General features: G+C 37.9%; 1 protein-coding gene across 5 annotated transcripts in view; it reads right to left on the bottom strand.

Annotated features, from left to right (window-relative positions):
- Nucleotides 1–203: 203 nt before the first annotated feature.
- l3mbtl4 (L3MBTL histone methyl-lysine binding protein 4) overlaps nt 204–27,738 on the bottom strand; it is a 78,608-nt gene continuing 51,073 nt past the window's right edge. For all 5 annotated transcript variants that reach the window (XM_083546278.1, XM_083546282.1, XM_083546279.1 and 2 more), the window contains exons 18-20: nt 6,421–6,590; nt 2,441–2,503; nt 204–1,774 (exon numbers count right to left, since the gene is read on the bottom strand). In XM_083546278.1, coding sequence (XP_083402404.1) covers nt 1,619–1,774; nt 2,441–2,503; nt 6,421–6,590 — 389 coding nt within the window. In that variant the 3' untranslated portion in view covers nt 204–1,618. The remainder of the gene's footprint in view (nt 1,775–2,440; nt 2,504–6,420; nt 6,591–27,738) is intronic.

Raw genomic sequence — 27,738 nt, 5'->3', positions numbered from 1 at the left:
CCCCCCACCCCCCAGAGCACGACTTTCAGTAATTACTACTCAAAAGGGGGAAAAAAAGAATAAAGGCTTGCTTTAGGAGTGAACGTTCAACCCAAGCTCAGAGATTAGAGCAGAAAACATCTGTTTTCTAACAGCGCCAAACTTGTGAACAAATGTAAGGTTCTGTAGTGATAAATACATATACAGAGAGAGAGATAAAGTACTAGAGAGAGACAACAGGAAATCTGTCGTTTATTTGGGTTGTGCACTTGTGAATGTACGTTGTTGTAGAAAGAGGAACTTCATTGTAAGAAATGTTATTAAGAAATATTTACAGTACATTTCAAACTTGAAATCAGATGCAATTGGTTCATGGAGGCTGGAGATGGAACCAGTTTACTGTAGCGTTGCACCAGTCAACAGCAGTCTTGAGAAAATATTGTATAGGAGCAATAAACCTGGTGTTCTGCAGCTGAGCTGGCCCAAAGTAAATAGAAGACAATGAACGCATGAAAAAGACAGGAAACAATTACACTGTACTGAACACTTGAACAGAACTCAGTAAGATGCAATTTATACCTTAATTTCTACTCAATTCAAAATGTATAGTGAACATCTGGTTTTTTTTGTTTGTTTGTTTTCTCTTCTATGGGTGTTCTTTGGAAGAGGCTTTTAGTTACCAGAAAATCTCCCTGATTTGATCTTTCATACAAGTTTATAAAAGGTTTGAAGAAGTGGAAAATGTAATTAAAGCTGAATTAAATTAAAGCCTAATAAGGTTGTTTTTTTAATGAGAGCATGAATGCACTTAATACAGAAATGACACTCAAAGTATTGTCGCTACTTTAAATTAAAACTTAATAGTGATTTAGATTCATTTGCACAAGCATCCGAAAGGTTTAAGGTAACCGCTCAATGTATCAGGATAATGTGCAATACATCACAAAAAAAAAATAAAATTTTTTTTTTCAAATCTAGGAAAACAAAACCAAACAAAAAAAATTTCTTTTGGCATTTTTAAATTCATAATATACAATATATTAATTTTTCCTTCAACTTTGCACAATTGTCCTTGCACAATAAATAAAGGTCGTGAATCAGCAGGAAAAAAAATTTGATATCTATACAAAATAGATAGTAAAATAAGCACAAAGGGCCTGTGTCCCAGGTTTTAAATCACTAGACATGATTATTGAAACCTACATATCAATGGCTGTTAGTGGGTTGTATTAAATAGCACCTTCACTAAAAAAAAACCCTGTCGCCGAACTCGGCTATGCTGTTTCATATTTGTGTGGCTGATTGTCAGTTTGTTTATTTATTTTTTTAATATAAATTCAGGGGAAAGCTATTTAGGGACAGGAAGAAGGGTAAGGCCTATGAGGATACTGTACTGGAACATGGCTTAGTTAAACTTTTATGTCATGTGGAAACATTTAAAGGCAGGTTTGAAAGTCAGCAAACAGGACAGACACTAGAACCTGAAAGTCAGAGGTCTGAGGAAATCAAACCTGAAGAGACAGTCTTTATAGATAGCTCTAAGTCTAAGAAAGGAACTGGAAGTTGGAATGCATCGAAACAGTACACATCTAGATTCACATAAGCTTGTAAGAGGATGGAGTGGGGATGAGGCTGGGCTTCATGTATTGTTGTCGCTGCTTGCCGATTGGCTGTCTTCAGCGTGCTTGAACATAAGGATGGAATTGTAGATTTTGAGAGCAGGGCCAAGCTTAACACTCATGATCTTCACAATGTCCCGCTGTGTGAGGAGGAGGAAAGCCTTGCCGTCGATTTGCTAGCAGGAGAACAAGCAGTAGAACGGGTTATTTTGCCTGTAAACACCACGAGAAACACCATGTCTCTCCTTTGTACTTTTCTCCTTCACAGACGCACAACACTGCTTCTCTGTTTATTTTACAGAAAGCAGATGCATATCGCCTGAGCACATTTCATGAATAATCAGAACCTCCTGATTACATAATATAAATATTTTTTGATCAGTAAAGACAAAAAAGTAAGACGGGTCTTACGCCGCCTTTGCTAAACAAAACCATCCCCTGCATACTAATAGTTACAGCTCTTATTCAAATTGTCTGCATTTTTCTTTCATTCAACACAGCCTAGACTAATAGTAGCCATAAAAATAACTTATTCTTTCTTTCGTCCCTAAGAGATTTACACTCAATGTAAGTGTGGAGTGGCAAAAGGCTAGCTCCTCTCTGCTAGCTCCTGTAAGAGTACCTACTGAACACAGAGTTCCTTAACAGATGGAATACATCTGTATAAGTACAATGTATAAGACTACTCTATATCATTAGACAATTAAAACCCTGCAATTCTAACCAATTCAAAGCATAAGGTGTAGTCCAGAGGTAGTAAATCAAACACCTGTAATTAGGAATGAAGGCCATTCTAAAAAAGAGAATAAAGGCAAAGTTGAAGTCATGTCACTTTCACTCACCTCCTCTCTAAACTGCTTGGCTTGTTCCTCACAGCCTGGGAGAGAGTGGATGAAGTCAGCAACCTAGACACAAATTCACCCAGACACATTGTGCAGTCAGATTTATAGTTCCACAGCCTACTGTTCAACCTTCAGAAGCAATTTACAAACAAAAAGTATACAATTGAGTGGTGGGGCCTGAAACCTTTCCCTGACTTTTTTTTCTTCCCCAGAGCTTCATGATAACTTTAGACAAAATGCGCAGTTGAGAAACTTTCCTCAGTAAAGCTAAAAGTACAGTCAGCGATGTTTGAACATCCGGACTTTTGGAGGCTTAGAAGCAACAGAGAAACAGGAAAAAGCAATTAGTGGGACGGAAAGCCGACGGCAAGAGAGAGAAAATAGAGCAATGTGGACTGAAAGTAAAAGAGGGGATTAAGATGAAGGGGGAAAAAAAAGTCATATGAAAGCAGACGTGAATGCAGAATTGACAAACCTTAACACCTTCAAATATGCTGACTGAACAGAAAAGTTGATCTCAAAAAATGTAGGAAAATTCAAAAATGTCTGGAAGGTTGTGTAAACATGATTCTCATTTTAGCAAAGTTCTGCCTCAGGTCCTAATCAATGAACTCAATCTGTACATGAGCATCTTAAAATCTGTTATTCCAATAGAACCAACAACCTGTGCAAACCACTTGTGGTGCTGATTGGCTGGGGAACAGCGCAAATTAAAAGTACTGTTCAAAGAAATTAGAAGTGCAGAAACTTTCAGGCAGAGTTTATGTTGAGATTACGGGGGAAATGGATCCTCCGTGCAGAGCAGAAACTACTGCAGAGCCTGGCAAAGTGCCTGGATATCTCTCTGAACCCTCCTTCAACGGAAAGATTCATTTCAGGAACGTCAACCATACACCGGCTGACCTTCATTATAAACGACATAAAGATCATCTCTTTAACTCACAAAATGGGTTTATTGTTTTGACATAGCAGCTAGAACGCTGGAGAAAGGCTCACTACTCAGGACAGAAAATTGAGTTATTTTTATCAGGAGAAGTGCAATTCATTTCTGCTCATTATTAATCACAAGGCGCATTAGGATGTAGGTCTGGCAGCACAGGTTGAGTTAGTTTTAATAATGAAGATGTATGTGTAGCCGGCTAATGAACCCTGATGGGGTTTTTGAGGCGGTCAGTGAATAGCTCCATTCATGTGCTTTTATTAAAATTCATACAAGGTCTAATGAGAATAGTGAAGAAGGTTATTGTACTTGCCATATATAATCTACATGCTACTAGGGAGGTACTGTAAAAACTGAAACATCAAAGATATCTAACATTCATCATAACTGAAATGCAGACTTATTTTTTTCCCAAGAAGATCCTCTCCCAATAGATTCCTAGAAGTATCTCTCAAAGATGAAAGAGTGTTCTATTTCCTATGATTGCAGCAACATTTACAAGATTGGATGTCCGATGTATTAAGTACCGTAGCTGCTGCCAAATACAGTATAATTGAACCTGATGTACTAAAAGAACATCAGAGTGTCAATACAGTTGCAGAATTCTTGCAGATATTCACTGGGCTACTTGTACAGAAATGCTAATTAAAGCATCTACCTCTAGCTGCAATGCCACAGGAAAGTTGAAACTGTACTGTACATCTCAACAGGAAATAAAGGATGTTGCACAAATCTAAATGTGGATGCAGCTCTACAGCCCAGAGGACAACAAAAGCAACCAGAGATTTGTTTAAGTGTGCAGAAATTGTTCTCATCATTAATCAGGCTACATCGTGTCTTAATAGTAAGCAGTTCAGAATAACTATTCCACATTTAATGACTTATGATGTTTGTATTACACATATGATGTGCCTATGTGCTTTTATTAAACCTTGAGTAATTGTTCGCAGGAGCATTTACACAGATGTCATAATTGTGACTTTAACTAGGTTTACTAGCTTGGATAAAAAAAAAATAAATAAAAAGATTAATATCCTTCTCCAGAGTCTGTGTAAATGTATGTGCAAAATGAGGACACGAGCTTTAAATTAGATTCTTTTCTGACTGTGAATCCGAAATCACAATGAATGTAGGTTCAGAATTTTTATATAAAAAATATATATATATATATATTTTCTATTTCTAGAAATAGAAATTTCTATTGACTATTTTCAGTCAATTTTAAACATTCCATGACATTTACATGGACAGAAAGTGAAGAAGCTGCATCACTGCATCTTAAGACACCTTGAGCTTGAGACGTAATATGTTAAGGGCAAGGCTTCCAGAATGTGCCAGTTAATATAAAAAAAGTGGACTCAAAGTCTGACTTGCTCGACTACTATATTTATGAATGAAAAATTTATTTTGTTGCAATCTGGTGTACATTCGAGGGATTGGCAGGTCAGATAATGAAAAAAAACTGACATTGTTGTGACAGATGCTGACCATCCTTCCTTATAGGAAAGACCAGATATGTTTGAGGACCTGATGTGTTTGCACAGCTTCTGTTTCAACATAGTCGATATTTATCATCTTGCCCGGCTCACTGACATAGCAAACAAATTTAGTGAGGTATCTTCAGTTTCTATCACAAATAACTGTCATCCTCTCCACTTTACTGAATGCTGTCTTGTGCCAAACAGTTGAAATAGACAGACTGATACTAAAGAGTCATTGTGCGATGTTTTTTCCTACAGGTGCATCCGAATCTCTTGTAGGTTCAACATTTTGTGCATGTGCAGCTGAAGAACAAGAGAATCAACACTCAAAAAAACAATCATCACTGTTGGCTAAATATGGACTTGGTAGTGGTTTCCCTAAGCAGATGGTGTGCATGGCATTTTTATTCTAAACAACGCCTACAAACCAAGAGCAGAACATGTCTAAATGGGAGATTACTACACAGAGCTGAAAAGAAAAAATGGAAGAAAAATAAATTGATATATGTACTATATGTATGTATGTATGTATGTATGTATGTATGTATGTATGTAAAAAAGGGGTTTGGAAAACCTAAGCCATGTAACATGCCAAAGGGCAATCTTAAAGAGAATAAAAGCTAGCCTGCTAAACATGGTCATAAATGTAGTGATTACAAACTCATTACATTGTTATTGCTGTTTTTTGTTGTTCAAGGTGCTTCTGGGGACAGAATGTTGTGGCTTTATGATAGTTTTATAACCTGCGATTTTAAAAAGAAGTCCTGACTTGTGAGTAGATAAGACAAAGAACCACCAAGTGGTGTAAGAGTTGCAGGTGTTTTACACCTACGTTACTTATTCACTCGGCCGATTTTATTAAACAGAATTATAATTCGAGACAGGGTTCATTAGCAGGCTGAAGAAATATTACAAAACATGAAAGAAATATAAGTTGGAGAAAATAATTTTTTTTAGCTCTGATCATTTGACAGTAATAGCCAATTCAGAGGGACTTGTATGACGGATGTCTCGGTAATCTAAAACTAATAAAAAAACAAATGTTTGTAAAGTAGTTCAAAATGACAACGTCAAAAATAAACGCACCAATTGTGCAGTATGTGCTGTTCTAAAAAAAAAACAACAACAACAAAAAAAACAATATAACAGACTTAATGTGGTAATCGTAATTTCATTACATCACCCTGGCTTTTTTTTCCTTTGGTGTAACAGCATTCCTTTATTCCTTTTATTCCTGACATATTTACCGACAATACCTGACGCGTGTGTGTGTGTGTGTGTGTGTGTGTGTGTGTGTGTGTGTGTGTGTGTGTGTGTGTGAGAGAGAATAACCCAGATAAGATGTTTAACATGGTTTCCTGTATGGAACCGAAACCAGTTGACTCAATACTCTGTTACAATGCGAGTCTAAATGCCTGGGTAAATTTATTTTCCATGGAGCAGTGTGTTGACATCTTATTAGCAATTTAAAAATTAATAAATGTTATTTTTGTTTTTAGAAAATAGTGAAAAATAAAGTCAAATGCATTTTAAATACAAAGTGCTTATGGTGTTCTTACCTCCTCAACGGTCCAGTGGGCGACACGACTTGCCTGCACCCCGGCCACACCGGGAAGGAGCTTACAGTGCTGCTCCCAGCATAGTGGCAAGTCACGACCAGGCTGAGCAGACATGGCTGACAGGAAGACTGACTGATGCAGGGCCTGCTGGAGACTGTCCACATTTTTCTCTGCACACACACACACACACACACACAGGCGCACAGTCAGAGATAGCGTGCATCAGCTGTACACATACATATGCTGAGCATATGCGGAACAAAACATTGGAGCTGAAAATGATTTATAGCTTCAGTAATGCCAGTGAAATGCATGTTGCCGTGCTCGTCAGACTGCATCTTGTGCTGCTTAAATGAAAGACAGAAAACTAACATCACTAGTTGGTCTGTGTGGTTCCCTTAAGATGCTTTAGAGGATGCTAAATAAATCCAACTGAACATGATCAGGTTGCAAACTAATAATTTTGGGGATGCTCATGTATTCTCATTTAGTAGATAATTTATAGGCCAAAAAAGATGGATAATAAAGCAATACATAGAAGGAACAATCAGAAACTGAGTTTATCAGTGTTCTTTCAGTCACATTGATGAGCGAAAGTGTGAGACACTGATGAATGATTAAATATAATGAGATTGTTTAGTTTGATTCATCTGTGTAGACAGGATGGAAGCATTAAGTGACTTGGTGAAGCGTTCTTTTGCCTTTCTAAAGTAATGCTGAGTAGTTATTCAGTGCTTGATAAACAGCTACAAAACTCATGAACATAAAAGAAGGTGGCAGAATATTAGGAATAAAATAATACTTCTAAGTAAGACGTTCATTCCTTCAACAGATCTACAATACAAACAGTCTGTTTGCAAGAGGATCATCATAAATTTACCATTCTCATGGGTGAAGATCTTAAAAGCTCTAATAGTCACCAAAAGTCTGCATGCCTCATAAAACGAGCTATTATATTCATTTAAACGTTGTACCAGGTACGATATAACTACAGCAAATTTGTCACATAAAAATTTAATTAGCATGCACTTGCCTCTATTCTCTTTTTCCACCATGTAAAGGGCAAACCTACTTCATACCTTGGCGCATGAGTGCACTGCTTATTACATTTCAGAGATTTAGCTCTGCAATTCCATTGAATTAGCACTTTACAGGCTTCGTTTGAACAATAGAAAAGTCTAAATTTACATTTAAAATTGAAATGAAACAAACATGTTTTGTTTATGAATCATTAATGTTTACATTTCCTCCAATATAAAACTTCATGAATGGTCATGTATGACTGCTGGGGGTTTAAACAATTTTTTTCTCTCAGTATTAATCAGTATTACATTCGCTATATACAGCTTAGTGTGGAAGAACTTTATAGTATTCCTAACAGTGGTTTTCTATAATCATTCACCAGAAGTCCAGACTAGTCATGTGAGCAGGTGAAAGCAGGTGAAGACAAATACACAGAAAACCAAGACATGGATTGAACCAGCCCTACTCTAGTTGTCATCTATGGTCAAACTTACACAGAGTTTTAACACAAACAAACAAACAAACAAACAGAGAACAGCAACACAAGATTTTCATGTAGTCATTAAAGCACAATTACAGGTCCTGTAGGTGTAGACATAAGCAAACAAGGACAATCTCTCTAGAATATCGCAGTAAATCAGCCTTAAGTGGTCTGGTCATGAGTTAAAAATAGGCAATGGACAGGAAACTGTCTAACCTATCTGAACAAAGCTGTCCTTCCTGAGAGGCTCACCAAATTTCCAGATGAAAATATTAATTTAACCTTCAGAAACATCAAACCGAATTGGGGAAAAAAAAGCAACGTACCAGTTTACCGTTTACATTATGTTCATATTTTTAGCTTCTAAGGTTTAAAAAATACAGCTTAGTGCAAGATACACGGTACAGAGAGCAGACAGAGAATTTTTTTAATTAACACCATCAGCCCTAGCATCTTTGATCAGACTTTAATCAATATTTCACTGCTGAATTTGTAATGCTGTGTGCATGCAAGACATGTAAACACAAATTACAGGTTTTTTTTTTCCCTCTTAAATTATTTAGTTGATTGCTATGTTTTAATGGGTTTTTCATATACAAGTAAGCAACTTATTTAATGTTACAGAGAATTAGAGGATTTTGACAAGTCCGAGGAGTTTTGGAATAAAATTTGCATTACAGACTGGATTTTTATCCCCCATGAAAATCCAAGAAACATTACACAGCCAGCTTCACACCCTAATGCAAATAATGCACATGCATCACATTCAACCAGCTCTCAGTGACACACAAGACATATGCTACCATTTTAGAGCCAACTTGCAATCACACCATCATCTGTGGTATGAGGACACACACACACACACACACACACACACACACACACACACACACACACACACACACACACACACACACACACACACCTGCCCTTGTGAGGATCTTCTATTCATATATTTATTAATGAAGCTAATTATTATAACATAACTACACCTGAATTCACTTAACCTCAGTAACATAAAAAGATATATTTTCTCCTCAAATTTCTCACCTGCAAATTTCCACTCCCTGCTATTACCAGCTCTCCCCTAGTATTTGACACTAAGAAAAATGCAATCTATCACAGAAAAAGCTATCACAGATTGGCCAGTGGCACAGTGATTGACGTGAGAAACAGCATGCCGTGTCCACGACTCAGAGAGCAGTGTTAGAAAAAGCAGTTTGCTTCATGTCGACCCGTCAAGTGTCCCCACAATGTCAACTATCAGATATTTCTTTCCTTTGGGGACATCTTTGTGAGAGTTGCTAATACATTGGTCTCCGGGTGATTTTCCCCTCACTAAGAGAGAAGAGAGATCCCAAGTGGCCCGTTCTCACAGAAATCAGAGTGACTCAGCCAAAGGAAACAGGATTGGTGTAGATGCAGGAAAACGTGTTCCCTATAGGAGAGATGTATGACTTGACATATTAAGCGATGCGCGCTACTGCTAAAGTTATAATGTTATAATTAGCTAAATGTATAGTGTTATTTATGTCTGTACTTTTGGAACCAAACAGCTGGAAAGAAATGACTTGTGTGTATCAACACTCTTGACCAATAAACCTGATTCTGTATAAACAAGGTGGATAAAATGTGCAAGGAAAAATATCAAAATCAAGGTATATACATTCAACATGTATTAGCCTTCAGTATGTCTCCAGTGTAAATAATCCAAAGATTACTCTGTTCACACATACCAGGATTCTATTTCAAAAGGTTTTTTTTTTTTTACTTGTCACAACATGACAATTTTTGGTTTGCTTTTCCCAGCAGATTCTTGCAAAACATAATGCAACGCCTCTTAGAAGAGATGCAAACACTTTTCCCACCCTTTACTACTCATGCCAGTCAAACACTGCGAACTTCCTCCTGTTAGAAGACAGCTAATGGCTCCACACTCGCATCCAAGCAAACACTAAAACCACAGATAATGCAGATGAGGCTTCGTGCAAAACTGAGGCATGTCCTCATGCCGCTTACACTAGCAATAACGCTTAATCCACAATGGCTCCTTTTAAACATGTATTGGCTTTTGAAATGAACTGTGCCACTGTTAGGGATTTAATTGTGCAGGATTTGAACTGATTTATGAAAGCCATTAGGAACAGCTGTTAACGCTTTCTACAGGTTTTCCTCATGTGGGGAGTTTGCATGGTTTCCCTCATTTAGCCTACTGAGAGACATGGAAATGCTTTTCTAAATTGCTCCAAACATTCGGGACCAGCTCTGGACATTTGGATCTAACAGCCTTGACTTAATGTTGGTGAATAATAAAATTAGACATTAGGATGCAAAAGATGAATATTTTATTAGCATGTTTAGATTGAGACTCTACACTATGCAAGGAGCATCTGAATAAGGACCACACTACAAGAATTCAAAACCAAATATACTGCATAGGTATCAGCTACAGGTTTTAGACAGCTAACGCTATTCAAGCAGATTTTTCTCATTCTGGCCATAAAAGCCACATGTTCTTAAGCAGAATCCACTCTACACATGTCTACACTGTTTAGATGCATAAGCCTTAGTCAAAATTTAAATGCTATTTTGGACATTTGTTTAAAAAAATACAATAAAAAAATAGGGTCTGTACAGGGAGAGAGAAGGGGGGGGGGGAAGAGAGAGAGAGAGAGAGAGAGAGAGAGAGAGAGAGAGAGAGAGAGAGAGAGAGAGAGAGAGAGAGAGAGAGAGAGAGAGAGAGAGAGAAAGAGCGAGCGTGAGGATAAGGATGGGAAAGAGAGGAACAAAGGAGTAACCAGAGAGAGAGTGATGCAGTGAGAACAATGAAAGGCTTCCACAGACCCAGTGCTTCTTATATTTTGCATTTATTTGACCTAAAAGGTTTGAACCGAGAGCACATTCTCTGACGCATGTTACTTCATTTAGCAGAGAGAAAGAGGATGATGGTGCATGTTTGCCCACTCCCCTCTCCACACCGCTGCTCTTTTCAGCATGTAGAACCAGATAAAGAGACAAGCACATTACGTAACACCATTAACTTTGGTTTATGCATTTCAAAATCTAGGTTAAATAAAAAAAATAAAAACTTTTGCATTACAAACTGCACCTTTAAATGGCTAAGCTTGTTTCTTTCTACAAAGCAAACAAACAACAACAACAACAAAACCATGTGACTGCCACACAGTGGTTCTTGGTAGTTTCCTTGTTAGAATTTATTTGACATTTTTGGAGATTTGGAGATTACCCTGGCCTCTAATACAAACATTGCTGCTCACTGCTGCTCCCAAGTCTCTACAACCTACTTATAAATAGTCTTTAAGATGCTTAAAAAAAAATAAACTCCTGCCACAGACGTGTATTTTATTTAAAATGAAGTGACAAGGACAAATATCTGACACGTGTATAATCCTGAGTGATTAACTTGCATTATGAAAAGCCATTACAAATAACATAATGACTACATTCATAAGCTGATTTATCACTTCAGGATCAAGCCTAAATGATTTGTGCAGCACAAATATAGTCTAAGCTGGTGCAAAAAACGCACTTCAAAGCAATTTCTCTACTGTACATACAGAACCCATTAGATAGGGTTTAAAATAAGCTTAATGCCAATTAATAAAATATATTTTCTGCACTTTTCTGCACCAATGAAATCCAAATAAATCTTTTTAGCACCCGTTTGGTTTCTTTTTCGTCGCAAAGTCCTGGATGTTCGATTCTGCAAATCTGCAGTGACTAGCCAAAGATGGCGCTGAGACAAACAGGTCGGCAAAGGGGTTATGCCCTGAATCACACCACCTCCAGCAGTTTTTGCTGCACCTCTTCATTAGTGCGAATGGCAGAAGCGCTAACAAGGCTGCTGACAGGAGACTCAAAGCGAGAGAGGAACTTGGTCGGCTGGGAGACAGCCTGGGTTACTGACACTAAGGTCCCTCAGCAACAGTCTTCTGAGCGAACAGCCAGAGAAAGCGTGACTCATCAGGAAGCACTCTCCAGAGGGAGATTGTGTGAGGGTGTGTGTCTGCAGTGGGTCCAGGCTCCAACAGGGTGTGAGTACACAGAGAGTGTGTGTTGGCATGCTAGTGGCTCTGTCTGTCAGAGGATTAGAGACACTTTCAGAGAGTGTGCTCACTATGAAAAGCATGCTGCTGTGTAGGAACATGAGGTAAATACTGATCATTTAATTTCAACAATACGAACGCAACATGAGCGGTCAGGTGACTTTATCATGGCCTTTGTACGTGGATGCATCACAGTCACACACCCTGATAGACAAGATGGAAATTTTGGTTTGCTGACACTAATCTTCTCGGATAGTGGTGATCATCAGACCAGAAGTTAATTGTTGTGTATACTGTATACTTATAATTGCTGAGTGATTGTAAAATCTTAAATAAATTCATACTCCCTACATACAATTACATCATTTTGGCAGATGTCCTTATGCAGAGGGACTTGATCTAATCTGACAATGATCTCATTCATACACCTGAGCAGTCGAGGGGCCTTGCTTAAGGGCCCAGCAGTGGCACCTTAGTAGTGTTGGGATTTAAACTCACAACCTTATGATTAATCCAACATCTTAATTACTGAGCTACCTCAACCCCTCTTAATTACATTGAACCTACATAAAACGAGCAAGTTCCTGTTATCGTTGATCTTATACACTATATAGAGAAAATGGGCCTCTCCAGCCACACATGGTTCTTCTCCAAATTGTTACCACAAAGGCACACAATTGTCTTAAGAGGCGGCAGAACTAAATTATTCCCTCGCTTAACCTTGGAGACCTGAACCTGCTCCAGTACGACAATGCACAAAGCCAAGCCAGACACACAAAGACATGGTTTAGAGTGGAAGATCCCGAGTGGACTGCTACAGCGCTCTGACCCCACCCCCACTGAACACCCACTGAACATAAACTGAAACACTGACCGTGCCCCAGGCCTCCTCACCCTGCATCAGCATCTGACTTTACCAACACCCTTGTGACTGAATGAGCACAAATCTCTATAAGCACACACCAAAATTTACATTTATGCCATCTGGCAGACACCCTTATCCAGAGTGACAACTGAGCAGGGGAGGGTTAAGGGCCTTGCTCAAGAGCCCAGCAGTGACAGCTTGTTGGTGGTGGGATTTTTACTTGTGACCTTACGATCCAAAGTCCAATGCTTTACCCACTAATCTCCCACCTCCAAAGTGTCCAGTGGAGCGTCTGGCCACAAGAGTGGAGGTTTACAAAACAGCAAATGAGGTTAAAATGCGGAATGGGATGCCCAAAATTCACATACAAACCCTATAGCTAGGAGTCCACAAGCCTTTTTGCACACAGTGTTGCAGCTATAATCTGAAGTCACTACCTCAACTACATACTGGATAAGCACTACTCTGAATAACATTAAACTGTTTTCATTGTGCACTAAAACATGCTATTTGCTATGTCTGATTTGGGCTGTAAATCAAATAACTTCTGACCAATCAGCATTGCTGTGGTATAATCTAAAATAAACCATGTATTAATGGTTTTATCTTCATACCATACAGCAGGTTAAGAATGGTGCATGGCTGCTTCTTTTCAAAGGGACTATCCTGTTCATATATCGGCGTGTTTGTACTTTTTTGGAATCAGTGTTGATCAAAGAGGAAAAAAGCAAGCCACACACTGTCATGCTTATCCTGTCACGGAAACCATTGCCATGGTGATAGTCAGAAAGATCATCATCACTTAAGCACCTGCTTATAATTTGTTGTGCCACATGCTCCTTGTAGGTCTATTTGGCAAACAGGACAGAATCAGACAATATGTCAAGACAGATTAAAGTCATCCTAAGACTGCACAAGAGAGGACTGTGAATAATAAGCCCTGTAGCATAAAGAGCACCCAGAACATGCCTGCTTTGTTCTGTGTTATGCTACAATGGTTTCAATCCAGTGACTTACCTACTTACTAAGAGAAGAAATTGTAGGTGTATCCAGTAGCATGTATTAACAATTAGAAGTTGATGGGGATTCCTCAATTACCATCAAGTTTAATAATTTGCTTTACTACCGTTATGCTTAAAATACGGTCAAAATAAACAGCTTTAAACAGGAAGGATGTAGTCGAGAAAGAACTATTTCAGACTCTTGTCCTCACTTGACCTTGTTCTGGTTTGAATCCATTCCCCTGAATCTGATCTGCGAGATATAATTCGACATAAATCCTTAAAAAACCAAAAACAAAAAAAACAAAAAACAAACAAACATTGAACCACTTGTGCTAATTGCACTAATGTAAATGATGGGTGAAGAATTGATGGTAAAAACAATTGTTAAAGTGACAGAATATGGACTGTAGGCCAAGTGCTATTCATGATACTTCTAAGCAATTTAAACCAGTAAATTATTCAAGCCAAACAAATACGAGACTAGAAGCACAAAATGCATTGGATGACTAATGGAAAAGCAGAAAACAATTTGCTTGCCTATGTGATGCACACAGCGCAGGTGTGTATGCAGATAAAAAGCACATGCTGTTTGCTCGTTTGTTCCAGGGTTTTCTCTCTTCCAGTTTCTTTTTCTCTTCTTTTGCTCTGTGCCTGTGCACCCCTCCCCCTCTCAAGTTCTAACCAGAAGGCCAACCAGGATTGCAGTGTGCACTTCTGCAGTGAGCCTTGGAGGCTTCCCAAGTCAATGAACAATGAAAATACTGCCTAAGCACTAACCCGAATCCTCACGAGCATTTAATAAACTGGCCCCAAAACCTTTACACGGATGGGTCACATTTAAGTGCAATCTGATACTATGGTGTGTAAACAGTATTCAGTCAACATATTTGAAGACTATATGAGGCACATTTCCTCCAAAAGGACAGAACTGGATGCATGAATGACGTGTTCTGCTTTTAGTGCAGGGATTAAAGTGTTTAATAATGAACACAACATCAAGCAATTATACCAATGTCTATACCAATGTTAATGTATAAACAGATCAATACAATAGTCAATTACAGCACCATAGATTCAAAACTACATCACGTGTTCTTGTGTGCATACCCATTGAATACATATTTTATAACATACACACACACACACACACACACACACACACACACAATTATATAGTTAAGAAATAAAACAGCTGGTTCATCAACTAAAAAATGCAAGAGGCTTTGGCCATTTACATGCTCTAATAGACTGTAGCACCATAGCACAATAAACAGGCCAATTTTCCAGTCTGCTTGTGTTACCACTAGAACCATAAACCAATTATATATAAAAGTTGTATACAAACAATGCTGAAGCATCATATAACTGCAGAAATGGTCAATACTAAAGGCCAAAAGAGTTTGAGAGGTCACACCACAAGTATACACACACAGAATATGCACTTCCATTTAATTATCTTGGAGATTTCTTAACTATGATTTTTTTAATTAGCATGACAAAATACAGTAATCCCCCGCTATCTCGTGCCCTGGGTTTATCGCGGAATTGCATTTGCCACATAAGTAATTAATTTAGATTTTTCCGGTCTCTTGCGGATAGCACGATAGACCAAAAAACGTATAGGGAATTGTTTTTATGTTGAAAAAATAAAATTTATTAATAGGAATATAATGATTAATTATAAAATTAAGTAAAATGTTAATATAGCACAGTACTGCATAGATAAACTAGCATGTTTAGGGTGGCATCCGTTTATCACGGTTTTTCGTTTATCGCGGGCGGTTTTGGAAAGTAACAACCGCGATAGACGAGGGATTACTGTACTTTAATTTGAACTAAATGGATGTATAAAAACATTAAAAAGTAAACTACGGTTTCTTATTAAATAACACCAAAATGGTCTGTGCTCAGTGTGGGTGTAAAGAGAGGAATATTGAGAAAGACACAATGAATGACTGACAGAAATAAAAATATTTATGCAAGCAATATGAGTGGCTTCTGAAAAGGTAACAATTATTGATAATATAAAATCAGAAAATGTATCTCTAATTAAACAGACCATTTTAAGGTGGTTGCATCAACAAAGAGGTGCTTTCAGCAGGCTTGGATTTTCCTGCCACTTCTGCCAGTACAGCCTACGGAAATCCTTTTTAATTACATAAACAGAAAAGGACACAAGGACTGTATATTTTGCTACATGCACACCGTGGCATTTTTGGAAATACAATCAAAAGTTTTAAAGTTCATGCCTATTAGGTATACTCGATAACTTAATAAAGAGATTTGTGTTTTGCTCGCTTAAGCGAAATCTTCTACAGGGCAATAAAAAAAAATCATACAAAATGGTGTTATGATGAAAAATCTATTACACAAGATTATTGCTTCAAAGCAGACCTTTTAAACGGACTACAACTTGACAGCATGAGGTACAGTAATCTTAATTCAAATTAACATATACTTTGACTTATACTACTTTGCACTTCAAAACCCTGACAGCCTTCATCATGGAGCTTGAGCTTGGTAAAGCAGTGCAGAGTCAGTTTGCTCAATATGTATGTGAAGCATGGAGAGCAAAATCAATGAGAAATGTCAAGGATTTCAAGGTTTCAGCCTACCAGCTAAGGCTATAGTTCATGTCCACTGTGGTTTCTGTTAGACTATGATGAACAGGAGACGACAAGGACAAAAACATTTCACGTCCCAGTCCTTAAGGCGAGATTTAAACGACCTCGGTATTCCGTTATAACAAGGGAAATCGCATGAACACACATGAAATCACATTACATGAAATCCTCATCCCTTGTTATTCACTCTGCAGTTATTTAACATTTAGTGACTTAATGACAACATTTTTCAAACGTATTCAATGATCACTTGCTCTCACTTTCCATCCTAGCATTACAAATATGTCTGTCTGCTATGACAGTACATCGGAACGTGCCCGTTTGAATAGATTTACAGATATACTTTTTTTCAACTATTACAACAGAGCACAAAAAATAAAATAAAAGTAATACAAAAAAACTGGCAAACAGATGTCACATAAGATTCAGTTTTAAATCTCAAATGAACAGAAACTCAGATTCACAAACACCTCACTAGCTGGTTAACACTGCTCAAAATAAAGTGAAGCAAAATGAAATCAGTACTTCTGCCAAAAATAAATAAATAAAAAAATAAAAATGGTTCTCCAAGGTGTTTTGCTCCAGTCACAAAAGATTCATTGCTGGTTTTTATTTGAATATTGCTCAGTCACCACTTAATGCTGCACATATGCAATTCTAACATAGGTACTGCTGAATATATATATTATATATATATATATATATATATATATATATATATATATATATATATATATATATATATATATATATATATATATGTGTGTGTGTGTGTATATATATATATATATATATATATATACAGTGAGGAAAATAAGTATTTGAACACCCTGCTATTTTGCAAGTTCTCCCACTTAGAAATCATGGAGGGTCTGAAATTGTCATCGTAGGTGCATGTCCACTGTAAGAGACATAATCTAAAAAAAAAAAATCCAGAAATCACAATGTATGATTTTTTTTTAACTATTTATTTGTATGATACAGCTGCAAATAAGTATTTGAACACCTGAGAAAGTCAATGTTAATATTTGGTACAGTAGCCTTTGTTTGCAATTACAGAGGTCAAACGTTTCCTGTAGTTTTTCACCAGGTTTGCACACACTGCAGGAGGGATTTTAGCCCATTCTCCACATAGATCTTCTCTAGATCAGTCAGGTTTCTGGCCTGTCACTGAGAAACACGGAGTTTGAGCTCCCTCCAAAGATTCTCTATTGGGTTTAGGTCTGGAGACTGGCTAGGCCACGCCAGAACCTTGATATGCTTCTTACAGAGCCACTCCTTGGTTATCCTGGCTGTGTGCTTCGGGTCATTGTCATGTTGGAAGACCCAGCCTCGACCCATCTTCAATGCTCTAACTGAGGGAAGGAGGTTGTTCCCCAAAATCTCGCAATACATGGCCCCGGTCATCCTCTCCTTAATACTGTGCAGTCGCCCTTTCCCATGTGCAGAAAAACACCCCCAAAGCATGATGCTACCACCCCCATGCTTCACAGTAGGGATGGTGTTCTTGGGATGGTACTCATCATTCTTCATCCTCCAAACACATTTAGTGGAATTATGACCCAAAAGTTCTATTTTGGTCTCATCTGACCACATGACTTTCTCCCATGACTCCTCTGGATCATCCAAATGGTCATTGGCAAACTTAAGACGTGCCTGGACATGTGCTGGTTTAAGCAGGGGAACCTTCCGTGCCATGCATGATTTCAAACCATGACGTCTTAGTGTATTACCAACAGTAACCTTGGAAACAGTGGTCCCAGCTCTTTTCAGGTCATTGACCAGCGCCTCCTGTGTAGTTCTGGACTGATTTCTCACCTTCCTTAGGATCATTGAGACCCCACGAGGTGAGATCTTGCATGGAGCCCCAGTCTGAGGGAGATTGACAGTCATGTTTAGCTTCTTCCATTTTCTAATGATTGCTCCAACAGTGGACCTTTTTTCACCAAGCTGCTTGGCAATTTCCCCGTAGCCCTTTCCAGCCTTGTGGAGGTGTACAATTTTGTCTCTAGTGTCTTTGGACAGCTCTTTGGTCTTGGCCATGTTAGTAGTTGGATTCTTACTGATTGTATGGGGTGGACAGGTGTCTTTATGCAGCTAACGACCTCAAACAGGTGCATCTAATTTAGGATAATAAATGTAGTGGAGGTGGACATTTTAAAGGCAGACTAACAGGTCTTTGAGGGTCAGAATTCTAGCTGATAGACAGGTGTTCAAATACTTATTTGCAGCTGTATCATACAAATAAATAGTTTAAAAATCATATATTGTGATTTCTGGATTTTTTTTTTTTTAGATTATGTCTCTCACAGTGGACATGCACCTACGATGACAATTTCAGACCCCTCCATTATTTCTAAGAGAACTTGCAAAATAGCAGTGTGTTCAAATACTTATTTTCCTCACTGTATATATATGAGTGAGTGGTGACAATTGCAAAGAAAAAAGAGATGGCAGGAAACCTTGACAGGAACAAGACTCGACAGGGAACCCATCCTCATCTGGATGGCACCGAACATCCATTCATTATAGTTCCATTACTGTTGAGGTTATCTGCTGTTTACTGACGGGGAATCGAGTGTAAAATTGTTCATGGTGATTGTACTCCTAAGACATTGTAGCAAACGGTTTATATTAATTAATATAAGGTTATCTATTCTTCTTTTTCTTCTTCTTTCGGCTATTCCCATTAGGGGTCGCCACAGCGGATCATCCGTCTCCATACCCCCCTGTCCTCTACATCTGCCTCTTTCACACCAACTACCTGCATGTCTTCCCTCACCACATCCATAAACCTCCTCCTTGGTCTTCCTCTTTTCCTCCTTCCTGGTGGCTCCATCCTCAGCATTCTCCTACTGATATACCCCATGTCCCTCCTCTGCACATGTCCAAACCATCTCAATCTCGCCTCCCTCACTTTGTCCCTAAAACTTCCTACATGCGCTGTCCAATCAATCTTCATTTATATAGCACCTAACATCTACCAGGTAGAACCTAGGTGCTGAACAAAGTGTAAGAGGCGATATGCAAATAGTAATAAAATTAGAATTATAAGTAATAAAATATACAATATCGTAAACTCGTTTCTAATCCTGTCCATTGTCGTCACTCTCAATGAAAATCTTCAGCTCTGCTACCTCCAGCTCCACCTCCTGTCTTTTTCTCAATGCCCCTGTCTCTAAACCCTACAACATCGCAGGTCTCACCACAGTCCTATAAACGTTCCCCTTTACTCTCGCAGACACTCTTCTATCACAAAGCACTTCTGCCACTCTTCTCCACCCACTCCACCCTGCCTGCACTCTTTTTCACCTTTCTAACACACTATATATAATAATATCTGTTATTATAAAAAAAATACTTCCTGTGCCACTACATTCCAGGTAAAGTCAAATGAAATTCTAGGCATCCCTGTAAGTTTATAGATGGGAGTAAATTTAGCATTATTTTTACTCCAACCTACAATATTACAGTTATATATGAACAGATGTAAATAAATGATATTTTAATATTTACTCAAGAAAGCTAGAAGCTTTACTGGACATATGATTCAGACCTGAGGTGTGCATAGAGCCTGAGCTCCCACAAGAAGCAACAAAATAACCTATGTGGTCTTTGTTTTCATGCTCCAGCTCATGTGAGTGCTCAGATATGAAGCTCACAAACAATGACCAAGTTCATTAACATGAACACGACGCTTTTACAGCTTCTACTCATTCAAACACTCGTCTGGGCACAAAATGGGTTAAATTGGATTGACTAGTAACCACTTCCGGGTTAACGGCTAACGATAGCGCTAAGGATTCTTTAACATTTTCATGCCTGCACAAAACAAATCTTATTTCCGGGACGGAGCGAGCAGCCACAGTAACACTTTACTAATTCTAGTTCTTTTTTTTTTTTTATATCCCTAGCATTTTTGTGTATGTTCTCAAGTTTAATAATGAAAAAATGGGCTAAAATTGCAGGGCAGAGACTAAACAAACTTGCGGTCCGCCACTTAAGTTCCTGAGGGAAACTTAGATTGAAACTATGTTCCGCACGTAAAAAGTTTTGCATTCGGTACACATGTTCCGAAAATCTTCGGTATGAATACATGTACCGTTACACCGCTACTGTATAGCATGTGTAGTGTTTGTTACTAGGCAGGTACTAACAAAAAAATAAAAAATCCAATGCACTGACATGAATTTAATACAGAATGAATATAGGGTGAAAAGGAAAAGCATTTCCGCATGCAGTAAAAACACAACGAATGTCATTACAATATGCTTTCAAACCTTCAATATGTTGGCTGAGAGAAAACAAACCACATGCAGAAGGGGAAAAAAATGCAAACGCTGTTCAACAAAAAGGTCTGAAAGAGGACGAGGACATAAAACATGGATTAAGCTAAATTTAATCCTGGCACCTGTTAATTCAAACTAACCACCAAAGTCTAAAATGGGGTGCTGCGTGCTTTCATAAATGTGAGAGAGACGAGTATGGCTTCATTGTCGAGGCCCAGTGGGTGGCTGTGGTGCTCAGTGAGCTGTACTGACCCCTGGGTGGAAAGGACGAGCTCGGCATGGCTACACCCTCCATCCATCACCAGTTGGCATGGAAGCTGCTGCTATAGCAACAGAAGGGATTTAGAAGTTGTATGCCTCTGCCCCAGAAGGACAAAGGACAGTAAACTGGGCACAGCACTACAATGATCACATGAAATGTGATGGGAAAATGGCGAGTTTCTGCCCTGTGTGATTCACACCCATATAATGGGTAAATAGCAGAAGAAGAGAGGAAGCAAAATCTCTTGGGTTGCCTAAGTGCTTTTATGTGGTATAAATATGACGGTGGGACAGCAGTGTTTAAGAGGAAAAAAAAAATTCTTAAAACTAAAACTGATGGGAGATAAATAGAGCATAAGATATATATATATATATATATATATTTTATACACCAAGTGCATAAAAAAATATCTAGAAACTAGTAAAAGAAGCACAAAATGAGGGAACAAGAATAAGTGAGTCAGCCAGAGAAAGGAGGAGGTGTATAAGTGAAAATGAATAGAAAGAGGAAGACAGGGACACAGGAGAGGATGAAAGAGAATAAGAGGGTGGAAGTGAGCAGATTGTGGGCTTCAGGTGATGGTGGCTGAGACAGTAGGTGACAATGCGGCAATGGCTCTTCCATGTCACACAGTGGAGGAGGCATTTCATTTTCTACTGCAGCTTTTCTGGGCTAGAATGACATCTGACACGCCATTATTCCATCTCCATGATCCATTATAGACAAAGGTTTTGGTCCTCTGACAGAAAAACGACAGTACCTAAAGTTATAACATTTCATTGTAATTAATAATGAACTCTAGGTGCATTATAGAAGGTACACTGGAATATTATTAGCTTGGGTGCCAGTGTTCTTTGCCTCCAACCTGGCAGTCTGGAGCCGTTGTCTTCATTGTCAGTAAGCAAAGTAACAATGAAGCGAACAGGTGTGTGGGAATTTTGCTGATATGCAGGATAAGAGGTGGGTGATAATGATGGAAATATCATGTTTGGTTTTCCTGCATCACAAGATATTGCTAACAAACTGCCAGTAAAGCAGCAGTGGTGCATTTAAAATAAAGCTTTAATGAACTGACTTTGAGAAGGCAAAATTCACGGTTCGGTACGTACCTCGGTTTTTTATTATGTAAATGTAATTAAATAGTTTACAGTTGTTTGACCCCTTTTCTGTAATACAGATGTATATATAAAAGTGTGTGTACGGTTACAACCTTTAGAGCAAACTGACTTAACACTAACAAATAGAACACGAAGGACAATGTCCAAGAAGGAATGCCATCACCACCGAGTTTATTACTTCTTGTGTTACTAATTTGCATGATTGAAAAGCTGTTCAGGTATGACCGTGTTTCTCTGCATAACTCCAACATCTTCATCGAGTATACAGATAACACTGCGGTGATCGGCCAGATCAACAACAGCCCATCGTGAGGACATCCCAAGCCCGAACGCATGGTGTCCCATCAACAACCTCACCCTCAATTCCATGAGCTCATTGTGGACGTCAAAAAAAGAGAATTACAGCTGCAGGCATTTACCCATCTACATCAATGAGACTGGAGAAGACTATAAGTTTCTGAGTGCCAACACCTCTGGGGATCCGTCCTGACATTTAACTTTGGTTGGGAAGGCCCAACAGCGTCTATACTTCTTAAGGAGACTTAAAGCTTTTACTACTGCATTATTGCAAGCATCCTAACTAATCCACCAGTGTGGTATGGCAGCTCCACAGTGTTTGAACAGAAAGCCCTGTAAACGGTGGTGAACCCGCCCAACACCATTGGTACCCAATGACCTGCCATTGAGGTACCTTCCACTACAGTAGATGTTAGAGTAAAGAACATATCATTTGCTGTACATAAATTTACACTTGTCAATTTGTACAATGATACTCGGGTTGCACTACTGGTAGATGCTGAGCTGCATTTAGTTGTTGTGTACCTGTACTATGCAACGACAATACAAGTTGTATCTAACTGTCGGTGATATAAAGCATTGCATTTCATAACCATGTTAATTATTATTGAGCTGTTTCCAGACTCCACTCTTCTGGAAAGCGTTTGTACTAGATGGTAAACCATGGCTTTGGGGTTTCATAACCATTAAGCCAGAAGAGTGTGAGAGATTAGGCAGAGATGGCAGTTAAGGATGCCTGGTCAAAAGTAGTCAATTCAACTAATCCCAAAGGTGTTCAGTGGGGTGTAGGCCAGCCATCTAATCAAACCATGTCATTATGGATCTCACTTTTTCCACAAGGGTATTATTTTGCTGGAACAGGTCAGGCATACAAAGATATTTTAGACAACTGCATTCCTCCAGCGTTGTGGCAAACAGCTTTTCAGACGACACACTAATGGATGTCCTTCGAACAGGAAGGAAGCTATTTATGAAGACTATTTCAGACCTTGCAATGATCTTGATCGTGTTTGGATCAGTTCCAAAATCTTTGCTGGCTGCAATGAGAAATGTTTAGAGGATTTATGTCGAATTAACTACTCGACCTTGAGATATCAGGCTAAAAAAAAATCTCAGACGAACAAACGATTGGATGGAATCATGGACCCCCTAAAAGCAAGACCTATTAGTGGAAGAATCAAAGGGAGGGTAGAACAACTTTAACATTCACTAGAACCACTGCTTACAGTCAAAGCTATAAAAAAAAAAGTGCAGACACTTGAAATATATGACTGCTATAACTGACATTGTGACAAATGCTAATATTATATCATCGTATTACCCTTCGCTAACAGAGGATTGCCATTTAACTATTGGTATATACTTATTTTGCTTGCCATTTACTCATACCTGGAAGTTACAGGGAAAAAAAAGGAAATCACACACATTTACAAATGGTGAAGTGGTAGCATAGTTGTTAAGGCATTGGACTTTGGACCCATATGTCATGAGTTTAAATCCCAGCCATACTGTACCAAGCTGCCACTTCTTAACCCCATAGCTACTCTGTTGTATGAATGAGATACAATTTAAGTCACTCTGGATAAGGTCGTCTGCCAAATGCAATAAATGTACCGTAATTTCCGGACTATTAAGCGCACCCATATATAAGCCGCACCCACTGAATTTGACAAAGATTTTTATTTTGAACATAAATAAGCCGCACCTGTCTATAAGTCTACACTGAAACTAATAAACTTTACAAAGGTTTTAACGAAAGACAGTGTCTGTTACACGGTGTAACGGGTGAAATATGTTGTGGCTCCTTTAAGAGCAGAGTGGCATTTTGGGAATAGCCTTCCGCCGCATTTTTCCAGTATTATTGCATGTGTGCAAGACCGAGGAATATGTCCTTATTATTTTCTGTTGCTCATTTCTAAGTTTCTTTGACTAACCCGTAACTTTGTTGCCAAGAAAAATCAAAAAGCACGAGTTTTGGAAACCTGTCTGTGCTTAAATGATTTCTGTTGCAACTGGAGTTAGTGAGTGAGCAGCAGGTCAAACGTCAGAGGAACCTCATCCATATTTATGATGTGGTGCGGCCTGATTCAGTGGGAGCGCGTCTGATTTAATATAAAAGAGTTTCATTGGTTCACCTGAACCCGTTTCGCAATTTAATTGGTCTAATGTTATGGGTCTCAGTTTTTTGGCTTGAAGTTTGTGAAACCGGGAAAAACCCAGGAAAAATCCATAAATTAGCCGCTTCGTTGTTTAAGCCGCAGGGTTCAAAGCTTGGGGAAAAAGTAGCGGTTTATAATCCGGAAAATACGGTACATTTTGTTGAGGAAAAAAAAATGATATCAAACAAAAATACAAAGTCTTTCTGAAGTAGGAAGAAAAAGAGGTCAAACTGGCACAATTTAAAAATAAAGATGTGAAAATATTGTTTGAGTAGGAAAATATCTATAAAAGATCAATAAATGCTTTTACTTTAAACATAAACAAACCATATGCCTGACAGAGACCGTCTCCAGGTTAAATGTGCTGAGATGAGAGCACAAGTTAGTGGTGCAGCAATAATCCTTGTACACAGATTAATAGCTAATAACTATAATCCAATGACTACCACAGTGCTGTACTTCTGGCTTCATCCCATCAGCCTCTTTATTAAGGTCAATCCTCCATCTGCTTACAGAGAGGCAGAAACACACACAGAAAAAGATTGTGTGCAAATCAGCATCCACCTCCAGATAAGTCAAAACCATCACTGACAGTTACTGTACATTTCACACTTTTTTGAGCCCCCCCTCCCCTCCACCTCTCTGTCTCTCTCTCTCTCTCAAATATAAATCATGATCAATTGTCTATTTTTGTCTGTCCTTCTGGATGCTTACTGAGCCACTGATATGCTCACAGAAAGTCCCCTGCGTCACACAGAGACAAGAGTAGTAGGAAACCGGGCACTGAAAAGGAATTATAGCTGATACACTCCAAACATAGTGAAATGCATAACTACAGAATGTAATATTAAATGTCAAAAAATGATTACACAATCCTATACTGAGGTTTATATGCATTATAGTATTAGAGGAAAAAAAAACAATACTGCACACATTGCACAAACATAATACAGAAGACAAGTGCTATAGACAAGCGCCCCTTTTTTGTTTCTGCTGTTTGTTCCCCACTCGCCGGTAGCTCACTGCAGTTTAATAAACCAGCATTATCTCCCCAACCACATCAAGTGCCCCTAATCATCAATCATCATCAAAATCTAGTTCAGTAGCTGTATATAGCCAAAAGCTAAATTCCACAGGATGGCACCAGCTAACTCTTGAATCACCAGTAAATTCAATGAAACTCTAAACGATTCCCCCCCCCTAAAAACCAACTGGATGGAAGGCAGTGTGACTGATCTTAAAGATTTAGCAACTGAAAGCCTCCATGAGTCACCGGGTCTCAAAATATCTCCGCATACTCAGCAAGAAGCTCCCCGTCCACAGTCTGCCAACATGAGCTCGAAGCAAGAAAGGAGAGAAGTAAACTGTGGGCCTCAGGGACAGAAAAAGAACCAAAAATGAAAAGCATTTAAACTATTTATTCTTCTTAAGCAGCTGAGTCATTCTAAAAGCTTCCTGCTTTTCAAGTCAATTGAATTTCATGTGAAAAAGATTCAGGTTTGCAAACACAATGCATTTTTATTTGTTGCTGTTTATCTAAAAATGCTTTCATATACTTTGTAGTATGTACCATTTGTATCAAACCCCCAGTTTGTCCTTCGGTGCAGTTTATTTGATAATATATAAACACAGTGATTTGAGTAAGGATAAAATAATCAGTGTCGCTTAATGGCATTTACATTTAAATCATAGGGCTGAAGCTTTTCTTTAAATCCATTGAGGATTCAACTGAGCAATTGAAGACAAACAATTTTAAATAAAATATCTGCTTGGGTAAATAATATAAAATATTATATTTTATATAAAAATAAAAGAATACATAAAATGTATGCAATACATTTATATAAATTAAATGTTATTATATTTATAATTAATTATTATATTAATTAAATTAATAATCAATTCGTTTTTATTATATTGATTAAATTGAGTAATTGTTTAAATTGGCACAAATTAAATTAATAAAATTAAATTAAATAAATGGAAATATTTATTTATTAACATTTATTTAAAACATTTAACATTATTTAAAACATAACCTTTATTTTAAATTAAATAAATGAAAAAAATAAAAAATGAAAAATAATACAAATTATATATACATATACATATACATATATATATATATATATATATATATATATATATATATATATATATATATATTTATATATATTTAATATACATATGTTAGACCCCATTTCTGTAATACAGATGTGTTTACATTTAATATATACACTTTTTTATACATACTTTTTTTTTTTTTTTTTTTTTTTTTTTTTTAGCATACTTTAACAAATGTCTTTGTTCCTTCCATCCTTCATTCATTCACTCGCTCAATATGTAGAAATGTCAGGATTTTCTCATTTTTAGAGCAATTCTTGAAGCTGGAAATGAAACCATAAAGGACATATATAGCTAGTGTTAGCGATGGCAGGAAGTGGCGGCGATTTCACGCATGTGCAAATGAGTTTTACAACACACTACAAATAGTATTTCTGGTACAGAGTGAGAGAATTGTGAGGGAACTCAGATGCACTGAACCGAAATCCCTGTACCGAAACGGTTTGATACAAATATGTGTACCATTACACCCCTAGTATTTACTGTATACGGCTTTCCTGCAACACCACACCACAAATTAAAGTCTGATGTGCTGTTTTTTTTTTTTTTTAAGAAATAACAGTTAATTAGACACATCTGCAAATCAAAGGCATACAGCATCAGATCCTATAAAATCTGAATCATTGCAGGATCCTGGTTGATTAAGGTCTCCGAGCTTCTAATGAAATAAAATATTTCCCAAGGGAGGCAAAAATACTGAACTTTCTTTTTCTAATGGACCTTGATTTCTTTCCTTATATGTGTTTTCAGGAAAAAGAACTGATTGCTGTTTTTAGTAGCACATACAATGTCTACGTACAGTGCCGCTGAGAATGAACAAAGCAAAACATTTCAAAGATAATCTTGCCACTGCCTGGCCTTGAAGGTGTGGGAGAACACAAGGAGAGAAAAATATTTTTTCTCTGTGTGTGTGTGTGTGTGTGTGTGGTGCATCCTGGACAATGGTTGTAACACATTGTCATTATGCCTAGGGATCTTTCATCTGGTCCTATTCCCTTAAGGGGC

The sequence above is a fragment of the Silurus aristotelis genome (assembly GCF_946808225.1).
Source record: "Silurus aristotelis genome assembly, chromosome: 1".
NCBI classification, from domain to species: Eukaryota; Metazoa; Chordata; class Actinopteri; order Siluriformes; family Siluridae; genus Silurus; species Silurus aristotelis.
This window is presented reverse-complemented; position numbering and strand designations above follow the sequence as displayed.